This window comes from Ursus arctos, unplaced genomic scaffold (genome assembly GCF_023065955.2).
Source record: "Ursus arctos isolate Adak ecotype North America unplaced genomic scaffold, UrsArc2.0 scaffold_26, whole genome shotgun sequence".
In the NCBI taxonomy this organism is placed as follows: domain Eukaryota; kingdom Metazoa; phylum Chordata; class Mammalia; order Carnivora; family Ursidae; genus Ursus; species Ursus arctos.
This window is the reverse complement of record NW_026622941.1, coordinates 15,114,049-15,127,643: the sequence shown is the minus strand read 5'-3', so window position 1 is coordinate 15,127,643 and position 13,595 is coordinate 15,114,049. Positions and strand designations below refer to the sequence as shown.

The window sequence follows — 13,595 nt, the reverse complement described above, 5'->3', positions numbered from 1 at the left end:
AGAGCCCAAGTGCTAAAGCTCAGGCATTTGAACACTAAGAGCCGTTGATTCAACAGGTTAGCACCAATATGGGGTTAATGGCTACAATAATGCTAGAGAAGAGAGACAGTAAATGAATGGCCCCATAATTAACCCAGGCTAGAAACCTCAGGGTTAACCTGGACTCCGCCATTTTCTCCACCACACCACACCCAATCAATCAACAGTCAAGTCTACCAATCTTCCCTCCTTAACTTCTATATCTTCCCCCTCCCCCCCCAACACATCCTCCATACTCTCACCTCTGCTGTTTTAGTTTAGACCCTCATCAGTTGTCACTAGTATCGGTGGGTCTCCTGACTGGTTTCCCTGTCTCAGTCACTCATTGCCACACGGCTAAGCAGCAGCTGGACACTGATCCTAACCCTATATGCCTATTACCCTGGAGCCCAAGTGGCTCTGAAAGACGGCAGGGACATGGGGCGAGTAGGGGAGATAAACAGGATGAGATTATTTACTGAGAAGAGGCCCCCCAAAATCAATTAGCTGATATTAGCATACATGTTAATCATAAGCACATTTCTGTCAATTAGGCTGTGCTGCATATAGATTTTTCTATATAGTTCAGTTGTGTCAGCAAGTCTGGCAACGTTTCTAAAGAGAGGTTCTAGCATAAGTTTATTCTTTTTTTTTTAAGGGAGAGAATATGGAAAACATAAATCTGCAATGAAATCAGTTATGAAATATTAAACCCCTGCTGCTCAGACTGACACTAATCATGGTCTGGAAGACGGCCCATCACATTTTAAAACACCCCTTAAATCAATGATGTAGAAAGTTTACAGTCAAAGGGCTGCCCAGGCAACTTGTCAACAGCCTGAAAGGATACACCTGATTTGCAGATACATACATGGGTCCTCACGGTGTGAAATCAAACGTGATTAAAATGAGTATGATTTGATTTGCATCCGTCTGTTTCGTAATAAAACTGGGATGAATTTTGTTTATTAGCTCAGGAAAGGGTCATTACCATTAAAAAGAAGTACTGGAAGACAGCAAAAAGTCCCTTCTTACCGTACTCTGGCCTAGAATATTGAGCACCTAAAACTTTTATTGAAATTCTTTGCTGTCGTCTACGAGCTCTCCTGGGAAGGCACTTGTTTGTTTTGTATCCCTGTTAACATAGGTTAACATGGCACACAGTTAACTACTCAATAAATGTTCGCTGAGAACACAGCAGGATTGTGTCTCTAATGGTGAGTTTTAATCCTGATTATAGAAGCTTATGAAACATATAGATGCCTGAGGATTACCCCTCATCCAGAAGTGCTCGGGATGAGGGCCCAGGCATCTACAAGCATAAAAAGCTTCACGTTTATTTTGTTGTACTTTGGTGGAAAATAAGAACCACTGGTCTAAATGAATAGTGGTGGTCTCAGAGGAGGGGACCAAAGACAGAGCTCTCTTTTTTATGGCTAAACATTTTTTTATTTGGATCAGTGCAGAAAGGCTACCAAAGAAGAGGTTACTCAGACAGAGTCAACTGTCATATGTAAGGTCACAGTAGCTATCTTTCCTATTTGGACTTTTTTAAGGTAGGAAGTTATTCTGAAGGAGAAAATTCTGGAAGGAGTTCATTTCCTCTCAAACCCAGTACATTCTAAAAACGGTCTCCAATTCCAAAATGAACCCAAGGTAGAGTCACATTTAAAGTCATCACATTTAGTTAGCAAAGGATTAAAGGTCTTTTTTGGGTTTCCATTTGGCAGAAATACAGAGATTGGTTTTTAAAAGATGCCTTCTGAGGAAGGGACAGTCTCATTAAAAAAAAAAAAACAACAGCAACAAACAAACAAACTACCTTTCTCTTTGATGTGTAAAAAAAAAAATCCTTTGAGATAATTTGCAGCTAAACAAGCAACTTGAAAAGGAAAATCCTAACTCATTTTAAAAAACCTCATACACGTTTTTCTTTTTAACTTCATATGTTTCAAAAAATATGTATTATTTTTCGAAAAGCTGACAAAAGCTAGCACATACCCTCCTCAGCTTAACAGTCTTCCAAAGAGCACATCGAACTGCCATAAAACGCAAAAATGGATATTTAATTCAAGAGCTATGTAACGTCTAGCTACCTTTTCCCTGCTGTTTCACAGCATTTCATTATTTTGTTTAATAAGTTCATCTCCTCGAGAATTTTCTCTTCACCTCATATTATTAAAAGTAATAAGTTTTTCTGGACCGGGGGTTTCCCAACAGAAAAACCAATTTATGTGTGTCCTTCAATAATGACAGGAAAAGATTATTTCCCATTATATTGCATACTTTTCATATCACCACCACAGCTTATCATTCAATAAATGTTACTCTGCAATTCTTTCCATTCCTCAAGGAAGTTTAATTTCTGCATTAACCTGTTTTCGCTGGCCAACGCCTTACCAGAAAGCCTCTATGTTGTAGCAGAATTAGTTCGTTAAAGAACCCATTTAGGAATCTCTTGTCAGTGATAAAATTGTCTTCAGTTAATAAAAGGACATAAAGTGAGTTTACATCTTGATCACACACACTTACTCCCATACTCACACTCACTTTCTGTTAATCGCACATTTTTCTCCATGAATGTGTTCTTTTGTAATGAAAGGTAAATTAAACATTTATCTTCATAAAGGTAACTCATTCACACCTTCTGCATATAAAGACAGTTTTCGTGGCTGTAACTAGTATTATAAATAACATTATCTTTACTCTGAAGAAAGATTTGTTGGCAATAATATACCTTGTTTCCAGTTTTCCAGAAGAAATCTCTAATGGCCCGTAGCATTACTATAGCTACTGGGAAAGTGGCATTTACCGTTTCTTTTCCGGTAGAGGTCTTAATAAAATCTGATCCTAAAACAAAAGGAAAAAAAAAAAACACACCTCTGTGTTAATTAAAAACTTATTTTTTACACTTTTTAGTCAGTGAAAGAAGTGAACTACGTAAATTTTTTTCCTGAGGAACACAACTTTATTTTTCATTCGTTATTTGAAAAATGAAAAACAAAATCTCTCTTTGAAATAATTCTGCCCATACTTTCCACTGCCCCAATTACTATAAGATGAATGAAATTAAGTATCAGTTGGGTTCTCACTGCTTCTTGGGGCTCCTGCCTCCGTATTTCCGTATCATCAATGAAAATCAAGTTGGTTTATTTAATGCATAACTGAGATGAATAAAACAATGTTATGCCCTATGCTTAATATCATATATCACGACACTCCTACAAAACTGGAGTGCCCACTCATTTTCCCCTCATTTTCTGGTGCTTGATGGGAAGTACACAGTACAGCTGTGACAACATAAGAAGAATGATTTGTACTGCACTGTTCATTAGTAAAAGCACTGTCTTCCGAGATTAGGAGTTTCACGAAAGACATCACGCTATTTCATAACTTTAAACAACTTTCTGTCTCTCAAATGTATCTTAAATCTATTGATGTAGTTTAACAGAATAGCACAAGGAGACAAAGAAATGATAGTAACAGTTAAGATTCACTGGGGGTATGTGTGCTATGCCCTATTCTAGGTGCTTTAGAAGTAATAACTTAGTCATTCCTCATGACAACTGTATAAGGTAAGTACTAACACGATCCCCATTTTAAAAGACGAAATGGAGATACAGAAAGGTTAAATAATTTACCCGCTTGGGGTCAGAGTTAGTAAGTGAAAGAGACAGAATTCTAACCAAAGAAATACAGCTTAACCAATAGGCAACAGTGTCTCCAAGAAACTTACCTAGGATGACAAAGTCAGGTAGCCAAACAGAGATTCCATCTTTCATGTGGTTACCTACCCCTGCAATGCTCAATATGCGGACCACAGACCAGCAGCATGGATACCACCTGGGTGCCTGCTAAAAATGCAGACTTTCGGGGCTTATACTAGACCAACTGAATCGGAATTTGAATATAAACAAGGTTCCTAAGTAATTCCCATGCAATTCACAGCCCTAGCCCACTGCAGGTCATCAGAAGTTTTTTGAGGCGGAGGGGGGTGGGAGTGGGTGGGGGTGGGGGGGTGGTGTCTGTAGGCCCACTGGAAGAATTGGAGACATTATCTGTCATTCATGCATTCATCTACCAAATATTCACTGAGCGCTATGTCCTTGAGTGCTTACTATGTCCTAGACTCTGCTGAAGATACTGAGAAGAGACCACTAAGCAAAATAATAAAGCTCCCACCACTGCAAGCTGATTTTCTAGAAGAGAAAGACAAGAAGCAAATAAATATATAATACATGTCAGGTGGAGATAAGTGTTATGAAAAAAAAAGGAATGTAATGAGTTAGAGAGTGATGGAGTTGGGGAGAGGTAGCTGTACTTAAACAGAGTTATCATAAAGGCATCTCTCAAGAGTGAAATTCAAATACAGACAGAATGAAAGGGACCTGTGGAAAGAACATCCACAAGCAGGGAAACGGCAAGTACGAAGGCCCTGAAGTAGGCATATGCTAAACTGATTAATTAAATGAATGAATGAATAAGACCCAAGAACCAAGGCCTGGTCCCTACAACACCAAAAATAAGACAATCAAGGGGAAGAGATTAAAGACTCCAAACAGACGTAAGAGTGAGGGGAACATCCCCAAAAATTCACAATGAGACCAAGATATGCTTCTGAAGATGTGACATTGTCTTCTGAATCGTTAGAAAGCTTTTGGGTACAATACTGGTATATAATCTAAATTCTTTCAAGCATCTTAGATAAGAAGATTATTACAAGTCCAGCCACATTTGAAGACCTTAAAAAAAAGTATGGTCACTTAAAAATCACACAATTTAAAGTTAACCAGAAGAGCCGCCAAACTCCTTCGAAAGAGTCCGGACTTAGGGTAAGGGAGGAGACTCTCCTTCTAACATACTTGGGAGGAGCAGGGCAGAACATCTATCGGGAGAGCAACAAAAGCCCACACATTGACAGTAACAACGGCCTATACATAGTGTGTTTGTCCCCCTTTCTTGATTGTATTTTAAGCATATTTGAGGGCAGGTGCTGTATCTTTCTGTGAACTCTGTATCCCCAGAACATGACAAACATGCAAGTCTCAATATGTGAATTTTGGATGGACGGATGGAAGGACAGACAGACAGATGGATGGCTCCACTGACAGATGGATGGCCACAGCTACTAAGAAAAAGCAAACTATAGTATTTCCCATCTTTAACTGACTAATCGGAAAGTTTTGAGTTTCAATCCAGTTCGATTGGATTGAACTGGATTGAACGTGGCTCAGAAGAATTTATCATTTTATTTATTTTTAAATAAATTTTAGATTTTAGAACATATGTAAAGCTACAGAAACATCAAGCTAGTAGAGTTTCCACATACCCTACACCCAGTTTCCCCTATTATTAACAACATTTGTACATTTGTTACAATTAATGAACCAATATAGATATATTACTATTAGCACAAATCCATACTTTATTTAGATTTTCTTAGTTTTACTTAGAATCCAATCTCATTCAGGATACTTTGATATATACATTTATCATATTGCCATGGGTTCCTCTTGGCGGTGTCAGTTTCTTGGACTTGCCTTATTTTTATGATCTTAACAGTTTTGAGGAGTACTGATCAGGTATTTTGTAAAATCTCCCTCAATTGGAACTGGCCTGACATTTCCCTCATGATTGAACTGGGGTTACGGGTTTCTGGGGAGGAAGACCATAGAGGTAAAGTGCCATTCTCACCAAATCATATCAAGTGTACCTACCATCAACATGACCCACCACTGTTGATGTTGACCGTAAGCACTTGGGAGGTAGTATTTGCCAGGTTTCTCTATTGCAAAGTCACTCTCTTCTCCCTATTTTCCATACTGTATCCCCGGAAAGAAGCCCTTATGTGTATCCCACACATAAGGAATGAGGAATTATAATTTACCACCTTTGGAGGGAAAACTACATAAATTGTGTGGACTTTTTTGCATGGGAGATTTGTCTCCTCTCATTTACTTATTTACAATCATTTATATCAGCACAGACTCAAAGATACTTATTTTATACTTGGGTTTATAATCCAATATTACTTTATTTCATTGCTTAAATGGTTCTACCTTTGGCCACTGGGGGCTCCTTCAGTTCCTTCCTATATTCCTTCTATACACCTCCATCATGTAGAATTTTGTTTTTTAAAGCATTTCCTTTGGTATTGCCAAATGCTCCAGGCTCACCTTTTACATTTTCTGCCCCAGTCCTAGAATATGTCATTTCTCCAAAGAGCCCTAGTTCCTTTTATTAGAGAACGGTATTGGAACCCAAAATCTTGGTTCTTAGTGTACTCATTGCTACTGCAGGGTCTTGTTTCTAGCTCTCTCCGCTGCCTAGCAAGGAAATCTATGTGTGTATACTAACACATTTATATACACACATCTCTTAATAATTCCATATTAAACTATCTACATCTATACTACTTGCTTCAGTTTTTGGCAATTATGAATAAAGTTGCTACAAACATTTATATGCAGGATTTTGTGTGGACATACATTTTCAAATCAGTTGGGCACATACTGAGAGGGGCAAATGCTAGATTATATGGTAAGACCATATTTTGCTTTGAAAGAAACTGCCAAATTATCTTCCAAAGTAGCTGTATCATTTTGCATTCCCAACAGCAGTGAATGAGAGTTCCTGATGCTCTATATCCTCACTAGCAATTGGTGTTATCAGTTTTTGGATTTTATCCAATCTAACAGGTGTACATATAGATTACGTACATATTTTTATTAGATTATATCCAAGTAATAAATTTACGGATTGCTATTATACACGTGATAAGGTTTTTTTAAACTTCAAATTCCAATTGTTCACACTGCTGGTAAATAGCAAAGCAACGGGCTTTTTATATTAACCTTGTATCATGCAACCTTGATAAACTCACTCAGTAGTTTTCAAGAGTTTGTGGGTCTGAGGGGGATTTTCTCCAGATATGTGATCTGTGAACAGACAGTTTTATATCGTTCTTCGTGTATTAATTTCTTGGGGTGGTTGTAACAAATTATAACAAACTTCGTATCTTAAAGCAACAGAAATTTATTTTCTCACAGTTCCGTAGGGCAGAAGTCCAAAATCGAGTTGTCAGCAGGGCTGCACATCTTGTGGAGGCTCTTGGGAAAAATCTGTTCCCTCACTTGCCCAGCCTCTTCGAGCTGCCAGCATTCCTGGGCTGTGTCATTCAGACCCCTGCCTTCATCTTCACATCACCTTCTCTTCTGGGTCGAGACTGCATCTTCCTCTGCCTCTCTCTGATAATACATTTGTGATGGCATTCAGGTCCCACTTGGATAATCCAGAATAATCAGTTCATCTCAAGATCCTTAATTTAATCACATCTGCAAAGATCCTTTTTCCCAAATGAGGTAATAGTCACGGGTTCAGTGCGTTAGGATGTGGACATATCCCTGGGAGCCACTACCGGCCTACCCCACTTCCCAATTCGTACTTATCTAATTTCCTTCCATCTTCTTGCACTAGCTAGGACTTTCCAGTAGAGTGCTGAATAGGAATATTCTTGGTGTATTCTTAGGGGGACTTTAGGGGAATAGAGTCCAATTTCTCATAAGTATGTTAGTTAGCTAAAGTATGTTTTGTAGATGTTTTTTATCAAGCTAAGGACGTTCCCTAGTATTCCTAGTTTGCTGGGAGTTTTTATTATAAATATATGTTAAAATCTGTCAAATGCCTCATCTGTGTCATTTGATATGACCATATGATTTTTCCCCTGTAGTATATTGACATGGTGGATTACATTATACTGAACCAGCCTTGCATACCTGGAGTAAATCCCCCTTGGTCGTGGCATATAATTTCTTATACATTGTTGATGTATCATTTTGTTAACATGTTGTTGAGGATTTTTTTGCGTCTATGTTCATGAATGATACTATCTATAGTTTTCCTTTCTTGCAATGTCTTTATGTGGCTTTGGTATTGGGGTAATGATGGTTTCACAGAGTGAGTACTCTCTCTTCTTCAATTTTCTGAAAGAGATAGAGAATTGGTAATATTTCTTCCTTAAATGTTTTGTAGAATTCATCAGTGAAACCATCTTTAGCTAGTGCTTTCCTTTTTGGAAGGTTTTAATTTTTCAATAATTTATTAATTATTAACTAAATAATAAAGAAAATTATTTTATAATATTCTAGAATTAAAATATAGTTTTGTAACAGGTTACAACATAGTTTATGTAAATAAATGTGTGCTTATATATTTATTATTATATATAATATTTATAAACTAAATTAAATTAAAATCAAAATAATTTCTTTAATAGATATGGGCTTATTTGGACTATTTCTCTTTGCAGATATTAATCCAATTTGAAAATCAATAATCACTTTAAATGTTAGTGGTCTAAATGCACTAGTTAAAATCAGAGATTAACAAAAAACAAGACCCTTCTATACGTTGTTTATGAGAAATCCACTTTAAAAATAAAGATTTAGAAAGTTAAAAATAAAGGGATGGAAAAAGATACATTAATCGAAGTAAAGCAGGGTACCCATATTAATTTCAAGCAAAGCAGACTTCAGAAAAAGGAATATTATCAGGGATTAAAAAGGGTATTACAGTATGATAAAGGGGTCATTTCTCCATGGAGACATTAACAATCCTAAACATGTATGCATCTAATAATAGAGCATCAAAATATGTGAGGCAACATCTGATAGAACTGAAAAAAGAAACAGACAAATCTCCTACTATAGCTGGAGACTTCTAAACCCCTCTCTCAGTAATTGATAAACAGGTAGAATGTGAGCGAAGATATATTTGACTTTAATAGCATTATCAAGATCAAACTGATATTTATAGAAAGTTTTAAAAACAAAAAACAACAGCAGACTACATATTCTTAAGTTCACATAGGACATTCACCAAATAGGGCTTTTTGTCTTATTTTTTCTTTATTAATTTTTAAACCTCTTTTTCTACCTTCTCTAGCTTTAACTGAACATTTTATATGGTTTCATTTTATCTCCTCTCAGCATATCAATTATACTTTCTTCTGTACATTTTTTTAGTTGCCCTAGAGTTTTCAATACACATTTTTAACAAATTTAAGTCTACCTTCAAATAATACTCTACCACTACACAGGTAATGGAGGTACCTTTAACAAAGTATCCCTAATTCCTCCGTCCTATCCCATCCACGTGATATTAATTATCCAGTACATTACTGCTATTATTTTAAAGTTATCTTTTAGATCAATTGAGAAAGAAATTTATTTTTATTCTTCATGTATTCCTTCTCTTCTATTCTTCCTTTTTTAATATAGATCAGAGTTTCTGACATATATCACTTTCCTTCTTCTTAACTGCTTTTAACATTTCTTACAGGGCAGGTCTGCTGGCAATGTACTCCTTCAGTTATGTATGTTTGGGCTCTTTCACTTTTGAAGGATAATTTCACCGGATATAGATTTTTTGCTTGGGTTTTTTTTTTCTTTGAACATTTAAGTACTTCACTCTACTCACTTCTTGCTGACATGGTTTCCAGTGAGAAGTCTATTATAATTATTTCCTTTTTCTTCTATAGGTAAGGTGTTTTCTTTCTCTGGCTTTTTTCAAGATTTTCTATTTGTCTTTGGTTTCCTTCAGGTTGATTTTGATATATTTAGGAATAGTTTTTTTGCTTGGTTTGGTTTTTTACATATTTATCCTGTGGTGGTCTCTGGGCTTCCTGGATCCGTGGTTTGGTTTTCTGTCATTAATTTTGGAAAATCTCGGCCATTAATTCAAACATGTTGTCTGCTCCATTTTCTCTTTCTTCTTCTGGTATTCCAATTATACATGTGTCACACCTTTTGAAATTGTCCCTCAGTTTTTGTTCTGTTTTTCTCATCCTTTTTTTTTTTTTTTTAAAGATTTTATTTATTTATTTGACAGAGATAGAGACAGCCAGCGAGAGAGGGAACACAAGCAGGGGGAGTGGGAGAGGAAGAAGCAGGCTCATAGCAGAGGAGCCTGATGTGGGGCTCGATCCCGTAATGCCGGGATCACGCCCTGAGCCGAAGGCAGATGCTCAACCGCTGTGCCACCCAGGCGCCCCTGTTTTTCTCATCCTTTTATCTCTTTATGTTTTAGTTTCAGAGGTTTCTTTGGATATATCTTCATGGTCACTGTTTTTACTCAGTCTTCTAATGAGCCCGTCAAGGCATTCTTCATTTCTGCTCTAGTGTTTTTGATTTCTAGCTTTTCCTTTTGAGTATTTCTTAGAGTTTCTATCTCTCTGCTTATATGACCTATCATTCTTTCATGTTGTCTATTTTTTCCATTAGAATTATTAACATATTAGTCACAATTATTTTAAATTTCTCCTTCTGATAATTTCAACATCTATGTCATGTCTGAATCTGGTTCTTTTACTTGTTTTGTCTCTACAGACTGTGTTTTTTCTTGCCTTTTAGCATCTCTTGTAACTTCTTGTTGGAAGCCAGACATGACGTATTAGGAACGGAAATAAACGGGCCTTTTGTGTGAGATTTTATGCTAATCTGGCCAGGAGCTAGGCTGTGTTTTACATCTGCTGTAGTCACCAGTGCCAAAGTCTTCAGTGCCATAGTATCCTTGTTTTTGTTGGCCCTGTTTACTCTGGACTTCCTAAGTCTTCCTCCTCAGAGAGAGTCTGTCTTTAAACTCTGTTAGCTGTAATCCATTAGATTATAGTGGAGTCCTGTTGGTGTGATGATAATGTACAGGGGAGAACAAGTATTTCATAATCCTATGATTAAACTTCAATCTTTTAGTGGACCCATGTCTCTAGGTTGAAACCTTCATAAATGTGTCTTAGCTTTTCTCTCCCGCTTTGATTAGGCAGGAAGAGTGAAAGGGAAATGCTCTCCCAGGTGGGATAAGATTCTAGCAAATTCTTTTGCCCTGGAGAGCAGCCCTTTGTTAAGGAGAATGCTTTGTACATATCTTCCCCTCCCCCTGGCACAGCCAAGAGAAGATCTTTCTTGGCTCTTCACAAAAGTGCCGGTGCCATACTCAGCTTCCAACAAGTTGTTAAAATTATCATTTAAGTGTTCTTACCAGTTTACGGCTCTAGCAGATCCTGGTTGACTCTCAGGAGTCACTATCTCTCCAGACTTCAAAGTGGTAGCTTGCCCTGAGACCTAAGTTCTTGAGGAAGCATAAGGTCTGACCACTTGATATTAGTGTTTAAAGGCAGTAAATCTGGTGTGTGTTGGATCAGCGGAGGATAACTGAGAGCCAGAGACCACACAAGAAATTAAAACAGCAGTTCAGACATATTGTTATTTCCTTATGTCCAGGAACAAAGACTTAGCTTTAATTACACAAAATAGTTCAGAAAGTTCATTAGTATTTTTTACTACTGTCAAAAGAACAATGGATTTTCCAGTGGGACTAAGTGGGCACACGCTTTTGTTTTACTTCTTATTTTAATATTGCTACCCTTGTCCCTCTGCTAAAACAAAATTACCTTAGAGAAATAAATGCTAGATTTCAAATTACCAACATCACAGAGCATCATAAACTCTCCTCAGGGCTCATGTAAATCCAACATTAACCAAGCTCACCTCTGCTCAGCTTTCGGAAAAAAAACTTCTGAGAAAATATCTCACAATTAAAACAGCTATCCATATAAATGTTCCTCCATCAGTGCCCACAATTCCAAGGAAATGACTAAATGAGGAGAAAAAAGGCCTGAAAAGTCCAAAGTAACACATTAAATGGCCCAGAATTCAACTGTGACTAGTTGAAATTAACATTAATAATAAATTTATAGTATTATATTCAATTGCATTTTTTTATTTTCTTAATCTGAAATCTCCAGCACAATACTTTTTTTGTGGTCTAAAGCAACTCAAAGCTTTTCTAAGGCCTATAATTACAAGTCTCCATGGTACAGTTTCATTAAAAACTTTCATTAAACAACATCTGCCCTTGTATATGGTCTTCTAATCAATTTGGTCAAACAGAATGACTTCTAATCAGCTGTTGATAAAAATAGAAGATGAAATTTTAATTCTAATAGATTAACCACAAACTCAAGACAGTCTTCAAAATCCATCTAGCTCTATTCTCCAGTGGATTTAATGACTATTCAGCAACTCATTACTAAATAGAACAAGATGAACATTTTCCAGTTCATTAAAGAAATGTACTATGTATTTTTGCATTGTCCTCATGATTCGTTACAGGGAGTCTTAATTACAAGATAATGGATAATGGTTATTAAATGCAGACTGCAGTAATGAAGCTCTATTCATTTGCGAACCTCAGAGACTGCAAAGAGAGGAAAATAAAATTACTAGCTTCAAAAGATTAACGGATCAAATTATTATTCAATTTTGAAAATCTCATTCAGACTTCATAGAAACAAGAAGAGATTAAAAACTAGTATTAAGACCACAGTAGTACATTAAAAAAAATAATATCTTAAGGCTATTACTGCATAATAAGCTTCAGATGTGATTATTAGAAAAACATATAGCTAACAATGGGAAAACATACATTTTTATTTCCCGAACAAATCTTATTTATGAGATAGGAAGTTACTAGCAGGATCTTAAAGACAGTCGTGGTGAACATGGAAGATCCATGCGACTGTGCTACAAAAGAACAGCACAATGGAAGGTACTATTAACACCTTATACTTCGCTAATGAAAAATAGGATTTCAAATCAACTGCTGCTTGAGAGAAAGCTTGTCATTAAGCGGAATTCGTGCCAACCCTATAATAAGAGCTTCTGGGCACATTATTCATTAGCACCATGTTTTCTATCGCTCTCTAAGAAATTACCGATTAAAGTTAGCAAGAGAGTTTTGTATGGTAATTCTGACACTAATTTATACTTGCAATCTGCAACGGGACATTTTTTTTTTTAAAACAAATATAATGCACAAATATACAAAGCCCCAAACTAAAAGATTTTCTTTGATACTATGTTCTTTCACTCAACACAGGCTTGACAATAATTTGGGATGAGATATAAAGATCCAGTGTATGGCTGAAGAACTGGCCAGAGTAGAGACGGAAGCAGAAGGCCCCGGAGGTATCGGTAAGGTGCTAATACTCAATCTGGAGACAATTAAACCACAAAGACATCCTTACACGATCCAGGGATAATAACTAACCTTGTGAAGGGGGAAGTTTTCTATAAGAGAAAGGAAAAGCTTAAGAAGGAAAGAAGAAAAAAAATAAAAGCACCTGCTTTCTCAGTTCTTTCCTTCAATCTAAATAGTGAGCTCTGAAAATACTCCTCAGTTGGTCTAGCCTGTCACGTGAGAAAGGCAACAGAGCTTCATAATTAAGCAGCAAGGCATGTTCAAGCAGAATGGCAATCAGAATGCAATCACAATCTCGGAGTTAGAAAATATCTCAAATACCCCAAGGGTAAGATTAGTTCATGATAACCACATTCCTCGCAGTTGCCTTCCCCACAATAAAAATAAAAATGTGGCCATTTAAAATAATGCAGAACAGTATGATTCAAATGGAATACAAGGTGGGGACTCTGACTACATAATCCTTGGTAATTGACAGTAATGTCCCTGGGAGAATATTCTAAACCATTATGCTAACCATACAAAGATATGTGTTAGAACTG

General features: G+C 36.6%; 1 protein-coding gene across 12 annotated transcripts in view; it reads right to left on the bottom strand.

Moving 5' to 3' along the window:
• DERA (deoxyribose-phosphate aldolase) overlaps positions 1–13,595 on the bottom strand; it is a 128,047-nt gene that overhangs the window by 17,713 nt on the left and 96,739 nt on the right. For all 12 annotated transcript variants that reach the window (XR_008961571.1, XR_008961569.1, XR_008961570.1 and 9 more), the window contains one exon: positions 2,756–2,868. Coding sequence is in view for 6 of the 12 variants with exons in the window: in XM_057318909.1 (XP_057174892.1) it covers positions 2,756–2,868 (113 nt within the window). In the remaining 6 variants the exon portion in view is untranslated. The remainder of the gene's footprint in view (positions 1–2,755; positions 2,869–13,595) is intronic.